The sequence below is a fragment of the Podarcis tiliguerta genome (genome assembly GCF_965153285.1).
Source record: "Podarcis tiliguerta genome assembly, chromosome: 2".
NCBI classification, from domain to species: domain Eukaryota; kingdom Metazoa; phylum Chordata; class Lepidosauria; order Squamata; family Lacertidae; genus Podarcis; species Podarcis tiliguerta.
Window position 1 is genome coordinate 20,328,025 of NC_139535.1, and position 9,470 is coordinate 20,337,494.

The window sequence follows — 9,470 nt, forward strand, 5'->3', positions numbered from 1 at the left end:
CGCAGCCCTCCCCTGATAGTGTACCAGAATCAAACACTGAGAAGGACTTGGAACATAATTAGGTAAAGGTAAAGGACCCCTGACAGTTAAGTCCAGTCGTGGACGACTCTGGGGTTGCGGTGCTCATCTCACTTTACAGGCCAAGGGAGCCAGTGTTTGTCTACAGACAGTTTTTCCAGGTCATGACTAAAACCCAGCAAAACCAGAGCAGCTCACGGAAACGCCGTTTACCTTCCCACCGGAGTGGTACCTATTTATCTACTTGCACTTTGACGTGCTTTCAAGCTGCTAGGTTGGCAGGAGCAGGGACTGAGCAACGGGAGCTCACCCCGTCGCGGGGATTCGAATCGCCGACCTTCTGTTCGGCAAGCCCTAGGCTCTGTGGTTTAGACCACAGCGCCACCCATGTCCCTTGGAACATAATTAGCTGCCCTTATACCCAGCCAGACCCGGGACAATTTAGTATCAGACGCTGCCATCTCCCTGCTCACCCCTCATTCTGGATCGTTTATTTGAGCCAAGTTGAAAAGCACAGGTCCCAGTAGTGACCTACTTCCTAAATCTCTCCATTCGAAGAACTGCCCTTTCATTCTTACTCTTTGCTTCCTGCAACTTAAGCAATTCCTGATCCAAAAGAGGACCTCTTCTCTTATTCCTTGACTGCCACGCTTAGTCGGGAGTCTTTGGTGAGGTACTTTGCTGAAAGCTTTTTGAAAAACCAAGTTCAAAGAAGCAAGATGATAGCTTGCTCCAAGAAGCAACAAGGCTGAGTGCTTGTCTGCAATTCCACTTCTCTAGAAAGCATGGGTCCGAGTGCTTTTTCCACTTGACCCACATTTTCTAGGCATGGAACCAAGCAGTTTTGCCTTTGCCCCACTGCTCTCCCCGCCCCCGAAAACCTGCTCTTTAGTGCTAAATCTGAACAAACAGCAATCCGCAAAAACCAACAACCCAGTTGTTTGTTCCAATCCAGTGCTAACAATTGGGTTTCCCTGTGGGGAAGCAGTGGCTCAAATGGAGATGTGGGTGAACCCTCAGCCTTAATTAGGCCTACAGCATCCTTGGAGCAGTTAGCCCCACCCCCGAGGAGAGGAGCCTTTACTTTTAAAGGGGAGGTGTCAATTTAATGAGTTGTGGATTCCCACTGATACAGTGGAGGCCACGGTTCTGTTATGGCCTCTGAGCGGGAGCCCTCCGTGCTGCAAAATGGTAATGCCATTGTGGCGTTGGCACTGAGGGCACTTTGGCAGAAGAAGAGTTTGGATTTGATATCCCGCTTTATCACTACGCTTGTAGCCTTATTGGAGTTCACCGATTGGGTCTGCGTTGCTCCGGGACAGGAGGAAGGAAGTCAAATGACACTGAGGTTGGTTCAAAGAAAGAGTTTATTCTGCTCTTCGGATAGCAGAAGGCACTTGCTTGGTCAGTCCATAGCAAGTCCAAAGAAATCAGAGATTACATGCAGTATATATATCCTCCAGGCACCCTCTCCCACCTTCCCCAGGAATCCAACCACGTCAGCCTATGTACACAGGTTGACATCACATATGTTCTTGCTCTGGTATTCTTAACCATAAAAGGGAATTCCTTCCTGTACTTCTGACCATAAAAGGATCTTCTTCTTCCTATTCTTATCTTGGAGGAAGAGGTCGTCATCTCCGAGAACACACTCTGGCTCTGTTCCCGGACTTAGGTCTGTGCGTCTTTTGTGGTCAGCACATAAGATAAGGCACAGACGTTTCTTCTCTGTTCTGCTGGTGCAGTCAGGGTCATCCCTGCCGTCACAAACTGCTAAAGGAGAGGGCTCTGAGCACAGCCGGGTTTTTGTTTATACATTGACTCAGAGCTCAAGTTAATGGATATTAGCTAAGGAAAAATAGGGATTTTGGTGCAGTTTCAAACTGCCTGCACAGTCAGTTTTGGGTTTGGGAAACCCATTCCTTCACCCTATGGAGTCTCAAAGCAGCTAACAATCTCCTTTCCCTTCCTCTACCACAACAAACACTCTGTGCAGAGAGGAAAGGTATTTAGAGGCCAAAAAAGTCTGAACTCAGCCACTAAAGACAAACCCTTGCAAGTTTTATCATAGGAAGCTTTCTAAACTATGTCACTTTCTACAGAACTAATTTGCAGGTGGAGGTTAGAGTGGGAATAAGGGGCAAATATCACTGCAAAAAGCCACTGCTGGTGAAATAAATGTGCCAGCTTTCAAGCTCCTCAATTCTTCCGTTTGGTAATTTGCAATTGTATATTCTATCTTGTGAAAAAATCTGTGTAAATTAAGAAGAGGAGGAGGAGTTTGGATTTGATCTCCCACTTTATCACTCCCCTTCAGGAGTCTCAAAGCGGCTAACATTCTCCTTTCCCTTCCTCCCCCACAACAAACACTCTGAGAGGTGAGTGGGGCTGAGAGACTTCAGAGAAGTGGGACTGGCCCAAGGTCACTCAGCAGCTGCATGTGGAGGAGCGGGGAAGCGAACCCGGTTCACCAGATTACGAGTCTACCGCTCTTAAACACTACACCACACTGGCTTGAACTTCCAAAGATGGAGGGGCACCAGAGGCTGGGGCATCAGAGGCTGGTCCATGATGCCCTCTAAATCCCCTGAATCGTAACATCTCCTCAGTGAGGTCAGCTCTCTCGTGTAGGATGGGGAAGACCTTCCCACAATGGTGAGAGGCAGCAGACCTTCTCCAGCTTCCCATCTTGCCTCCCTTCAGATCCAGCAGCAGACCGCAAGCGCCGAAGGTCAGCTGGCTGAAGCCATGGAGCGCGTGGGTCACCTTGACAAGCAGGTGGATGCGCTCAAGATGAAACGGGCCAACAACAGCCTGGCCGCCACGCGAGCTGAGGAGACAGCCAGCGCTGCCAGGGACCGAGCTGGCGAAGCCGAACAGGTACGTGAGGCTGGGCTTGAGAAGGTCCAGGAGTCTGGCAAAGATGGATAAGCAGCTGTCTCCTGGGTTAGGACTGAGAGGACAGGTGAAGGAGGAAGCATCCTTGCTGCATTGTGTACACACAGGGTGCGAATAGGTGGCTGCCTACGCAGCAGTATAAGTTTGAGTTTCATTTTATTTTTATTTTGCAAGGTTTTCTCCCATGTTTCGTCATACAAGCGCCAGGCAGCTTGCCGTGAATAATGCAAAACAAGTATTTCTTATGCAAATTGGTACATGGAAATGCTTCACGTTCTTTAGCTGGTACTTCGTGTATCCTCTTTGCCTTGTTATTTTGGTGACGCTGCTGCCTACTCCATTTGTTTTTTCATTCGTTTGGCTCCAGGAATTCAGTCTTGCCAGTTTCATCCTAATGTCTTAAAAAGGTAAAGGGACCCCTGAATATTAGGTCCAGTCGTGACCGACTCTGTTTACTGGCCGAGGGAGCTGGCATACAGCTTCTGGGTCATGTAGCCAGCATGACTAAGCCGCTTCTGGCGAACCAGAGCTGCGCACGGAAACGCCGTTTACCTTCCCGCCAGAGCGGTACCTATTTATCTACTTGCACTTTGACGTGCTTTCGAACTGATAGGTTGGCAGGAGCAGGGACTGGCCAATGGGAGCTCACCCTGTCGCGGTGATTCGAACCTCCAACCTTCTGATGTCTTATAGGTCTTATAATAATAATAATGTCTTATTAGAAACTACCAAGTGTGCCCACAAACTCTCGTTGCTATAATACTGAGCTGCAGCACACAATTGAAATGTGTTTCCTCCAACGAGCCCAGCCTCACCCCCAGAATATCTTCTCCCCTCTTCACCTAACAGGGTTGTTAGGAGGGTAGCTAAGGCTGAGAGATGGTGACTAGCTGTCAGTTTCTCTGGGTGTTTGTGATTCCTGCTAAATTACTCAGAGGGTGAAATTGACTGACTGTTTGGAGGCAATCAGACAAATGAAGATGGCGTCAGAGATGCTCCTTCACCCAAATGCTCTGCCAACCACCGTGGCCAAGAGGCAGCTGTGCCTTAAGGGGGACGTCTGCCCACTTTTCAAGACTGCAGGCATGTTACGTAAAACAGGTGGGAAATAATCCTTACCTGTCAGAAAAGCATCAGAGGAGATTTTGCTGGTGTCTCTCCCATCATTTCTATCTTTTGGTATATTGGCAGTTTGTTTATTTTGATTGTTAAGATATCAATTAAAATATTATTATTATTTTTAAAGAGGAAAAAATAAACAGTGGGATTCAACTCACCAGTCCCATCAGCGGAAGGCTTGTGCAACAATGTTCTAGCCCCTCACACCACCCCTCTAACTGGCTTGGGGGCCCGGGTGCTCAGAGAACCCCTGGAACAGCATGTGGGGCAGTGGGCGGCGGATGTTTCCACCTGACAAGCTGAAATACTTGCCCTGATGGAACGATCGCCTTAGTGCAACATTGATTGCCTCCCAAGGCTGTGTGGCTAGGTACCCGCTGAAGCCTCTGGCAGATAGAGCCAGGCTGATAGCCTCCTGTCTTCCTTCAGCGCCCGGACCCTGTCAGTTTCACGTGTCTACGTGTTCCTTTGGAATCAGGAAGTTGGGAGGCACTTAAAAAGCCAACCCCAAAGTAGAAGAACTAGGACTGACACCCCCCCCCCCCCAGTTCCTGTTTTGGATCCATCCATGCAGTCTAGCTCCATAATGTGCCACAAGCAGAGGCGTGGGACCTGGAGAGAAAATAGCTGATGATGATTCCAGGAATTACAAGAATTGGGAGGGGAGAGCATGGCACCCTGTTTCTTACAGTGGTCAACCAGATGACACAAACAGGACCTGAGGGCACAACCCTCAGGAGGTTGCGAAAAGCAACAACTCCACCATCACTGGCCGCTCTCATCTATGATGGCATTCCTCCCTGGCCTCATTTACAAGATTTTAGAATTCTTAGCTCCTCAAGGCAGTGTCTTGTCCCCTTGTACCCTGAAAAGCATAATAATAGTGCCACTGTATTCTGCTCTGGTCAGACCTCACCTGGAGTACTGTGTCCAGTTCTGGGCACCACAGTTCAAGAAGGACACTGACAAACTGGAACGTGTCCAGAGGAGGGCAACCAAAATAGTCAAAGGCCTGGAAACGATGCCTTGTGAGGAACGGCTAAGGGAGCTGGGCATGTTTAGCCTGGAGAAGAGGAGGTGAAGGGGTGATATGATAGCCATGTTCAAATATATAAAAGGATGTCACATAGAGGAGGGAGAAAGGTTGTTTTCTGCTGCTCCAGAGAAGCGGACACGGAGCAATGGATCCAAACTACAAGAAAGAAGATTCCACCTAAACATTAGGAAGAACTTCCTGACAGTAAGAGCTGTTCAACAGTGGAATTTGCTGCCAAGGAGTGTGGTGGAGTCTCCTTCTTTGGAGGTCTTTAAGCAGAGGCTTGACAACCATATGTCAGGAGTGCTCTGGTGGTGTTTCCTGCTTGGCAGGGGGTTGGACTCGATGGCCCTTGTGGTCTCTTCCAACTCTATGATTCTATGATTCTATGATTCTAAGTACTATACACATTGATGTTGCTGTTGAATGAATGAATTAGTGAATGAAAATTGGGCTCAGCAAGATGATTGGCATGAACAAAACCCATTGTGCTGGTCCTGGGGGCTAACCGAGAGGCGAGGTCCGAGTCCAATCCGAGGTCGAGGGTGTGGTATGGAGGCTGTCCGTCAAAGCTGTAGCTGGGTCCAAGGCAGGGAGTCGGGTGAGGTCAGGAACTCTGGCAGAAGAGCAGGACAGGGTGCAGGCAGGAACAGGCTACCAACAATGTTGCTCCCGCAACCTGGGACTGGGGCTGGCTGGCTTTTATCTGCCCCGAGGCATAGGGTGGCCCTGATCCTCTGGAGACTCACCTCTCCTGGCCTGGAGGCAAGCACTCCTCCTAAGGGAACTTAGTTTCCTCCGCCTCTCTGCCCTGAGCCTCTGCAGCTCAGGAGAGGCTGGAGGGTTACCGGACCCAGAGGCAACCTCCTCTTCCCCTGACGGGGCTGAGAGTGGAGCAACTGCAGGCAATGGGTCCTCCATCCCCTCAGGAGCCAGAGCAGACTCAGCTGGTGCCTGCACCTGAGGATCCAGCACAGGTGAGGACCCTTCCGGCTCAGGCCCCAGCCCCGGCTCAGCTGGTTCTGGAGGCGGGGACTCCTGTGCAGGCTGGGATTTATCCGGTTCAGCCTCCGAGTCCGAATCCCAGGCCATCACACTCATCCACTAAGTCCGGGATCAGCCTGTCCAGATATCGTTTGGACTCCAATACCCTATTAGCCCCAGTGAGCATGGCCAAGGAGAGAAGAAGAAGAAGAGTTTGGATTTGATATCCCGCCTTTCACTCCCACTGGTTAAGAGCGGTAGTCTCAAAGCGGCTAACATTCTCCTTTCCCTTCCTCCCCCCTCAACAAACACTCTGTGAGGTGAGTGGGGCTGAGAGACTTCAAAGAAGCATGACTAGCCCAAGGTCACCCAGCAGCTGCATGTGGAGGAGCGGAGACGCGAACCCGGTTCCCCAGATTACGAGACTACCGCTCTTAACCACTACACCACACTGGCTCGCCTCAGAGGTGGTGGGGGTTGTAGTCTGACAACATCTGGAGGAACACACAGGTGTCCCCCCACCCTTCCAGAGGAGGCCCATTTCCTGCCTTTTCTTCCTGCCATCTTCCTTGCAGAGATGGTGGGAAGCATAACGCTGCTGCACCGAGGCCTGCAGTTCCTGCTCACCGCTTGCCCCTTATTTCCCACTGCCTCTCAGTTGCTGGACGGGACGCTGAGTGACCAGTACCGCACCATGAAGGACCTAGTGGAACGCAAGGCCCAGCATGTGGTCCGGGCCCGGCAGAAAGCAGAGCGCCTACGGGACGAGGCCAAGGGCCTGCTGCGCGACGCGCATGACAAGCTGCAGCGGCTGAGCGGTAAGTGCCTGGGAGAAAGGGGAAAATATATTCTCTGGGGTGGTGTGTGACATTTCTGGGCCCCTCCCCCATAAATTGGGTTTCACACAATTCTGTGCCTTCTGGACTCTCAGTAAACTGTGCACATTAATTTAGTATTACAGTGGTACCTCAGGTTACATACACTTCAGGTTACATATGCTTCAGGTTACATATGCTTCAGGTTAAGAACAGTTTCAGGTTAAGAACGGACCTCCGGAACGAATTAAGTACTTAACCCGAGGTACCACTGTATTATTATTACCACCCTGCCCATCTGGTTGGGTTTCCCCAGCCACTCTGGGCGGCTCCCAACAGAGAGAGAAATAAATAAATAAATAAATAAATAAATAAATAAATAAATAAAGATGATGATGATGATGATGATGTAACAAAACATCAAACATTAAAAGCTTACCTAAACAGGGCTGCCTTCAGATGTTTTCTGAAAGTCAGACAGTTGTTTATTTCCTGTCATCTGATGGGGTGGCATTGCACAGGGTGGGCGCCACTACCGAGAAGGCCCTCTGCCTGGTTCCCTGTAACCTCACTTCTCGCAGTGAGGGAACCGCCAGAAGGCCCTTGGAGCTGGACCTCAGTGTCTGGGATGAATGATGGGGGTGGAGACGCTCCTTCAGGTAAACTGGGCCAAGGCCACATGAACTTGTTTCATTTGGTTTGTACGCCGCTTCCAAAATCCAGGTTTCCAAAGATTCTCTCCATCACCATCACACACAAATAGATTGAGGTGATGGAACCAGGGAAAGGAAGACCATAAATTTTGAGAGTGGGCAGGAGAAGGACAGGGAGCTACATGAGATGCTGAAACTGCTCTTTGATTGTGGGAAGTCCTGCCCGGCCCTGCCTTTTGGTGTCTTCAGTTTGCTTATTTACTTATTTTATGTATGCATAAATTTCCATACTGCTAAACCAAGAAGGGGGCTGATCTTCTCAAAGCAGTGTGCATAAAATCAAAATTAAAAACCTAAAAAGACAAAGCTCGGAATAACATAAAACCGAGTCACGTGGCAGGGCACTTGGAATTGTTGCTTTTCTCTTCCTAAAACAGCAGGAGGTGCCCTGCTCTAGCTCATGCTACCTTCTTGGCAAATGCCATCCTCCGGCAAAGCCAGGCAGCTTGCCCGGGATCTATAGATCATGGCAGCCAAGCCTCAGACCCAGCACACACACACTCCTTAATCCACCCTCTCCATGGCTCTCTGGGCACTTTGAGTTTCCAGTGGGGAGGCTGACACAAACATTCTTGATGGAGGGTGGCAGGGAATCCTCTTGCCCAAAGGGGTACATGCCTTTACTGCGTCTACATGCCTCTAGTCATTACGTCACCCTCTCTGCATAAAGGGTGAAATATACTCAGAGTCGAGAGTGGATTTCATGCCCTCTATTCAGCTCATAGTGGTGAGGAGGAATGGAAGTTCTCCCAGAATGTCTGCCTTATATACATTGTTTACACAATGGGCCCCACGTTATTGGCTAATTCCAGGATTCTCCTGCGGGCCAATCAGGTTGCGGGTGCCCTTCCACCTGGAGCTGGATTGGGTGGCTCCTGTGGACCAATCAGACTGCTGCATTCTGGATCCTATTGTTCTAGGACCAATCAGACTGCTGCATTCTGAATCCTATTGTTCTAGGACCAATCAGACTGCTGCATTTTGGATCCTATTCACTCAGCACATAACAAAGGGCTTCCACTTGCGCAACAGAACTTTCTCTACCCTCCCGTCCCAAATCTGTTCTGGGGATCTGGAGCGGATTTGCTGTTGGGGGAAGGCCACACAAGGAGAGGCTGGTGGTAACCTTCTTATCTGGAACTGCGACAGAGACACCAATGTGGAACTGTCCCTTCAGAGGCCGGTTTCAGGGAGGGGACGGTTTTAGGCAGCCCATCTTTCCCTTAACTTTCCTCCATTTTGTTGCTGCAATTCTCTTCCTCCCTGTCCCTATTCAGCGCTGGAAGAAACGTATGAAGAAAACGAGAGGCTGCTGCAGGAGAAAGCGGCCCAACTGGACGGGCTTGAGGCCAAGATGAGGGTCATCTTGGGAGACATCAATCAGCAGATCCAAATCTACAACACCTGCCAGTGATGCGCTGTGGGGTTTTTTTCTCTCCCTCTCCCTCTCTCTCCCATACCCACTCCCATTTTGTAAGTCCTATTCACTGCTCCCAGACATGTGTTTGAATAAGTCTTGGCTACCCCTGCCTAGATCTAGCTTAGTGCCCGGAGCACCGCTTCCTATGGCTGTCCCTTGCCACCATTGCTTGACTCTCACCCCAGCCTTCGTGGAAGCACAGCACTGCATACATCGAGGCTTCCTTAGGAAAATCCCTTCCCTGCCAACATCCAGCCCGTAAGGAAGCACTTAAGCTGCCATAGCGGAGTTTTCCCGTTCTGGTTTTCTGCTGGTCTCTCGCTCAGAGCGATAACAGAACAGGGGAAGGGTTGCCTAAAAGGAAGTTCAGGTGAGGCGGCTGCGTTGCCATGCCTGTGTGTGATCTGCCCCAACCAAGGTGGCTTACACCTGTGTGTGATTAAAGGCCCAAAGGCTATTCCTCTCTG

The 9,470-nt window shown here is 50.1% G+C and overlaps 1 protein-coding gene across 1 annotated transcript in view; it reads left to right on the forward strand.

Moving 5' to 3' along the window:
• LAMB2 (laminin subunit beta 2) overlaps nt 1–9,470 on the forward strand; it is a 62,504-nt gene extending 53,034 nt beyond the window's left edge. The window contains exons 31-33 of the mRNA XM_083424547.1: nt 2,722–2,898; nt 6,714–6,873; nt 8,861–9,470. Of these exons, the coding sequence (XP_083280673.1) occupies nt 2,722–2,898; nt 6,714–6,873; nt 8,861–8,997 (474 nt within the window). The 3' untranslated portion in view covers nt 8,998–9,470. The remainder of the gene's footprint in view (nt 1–2,721; nt 2,899–6,713; nt 6,874–8,860) is intronic.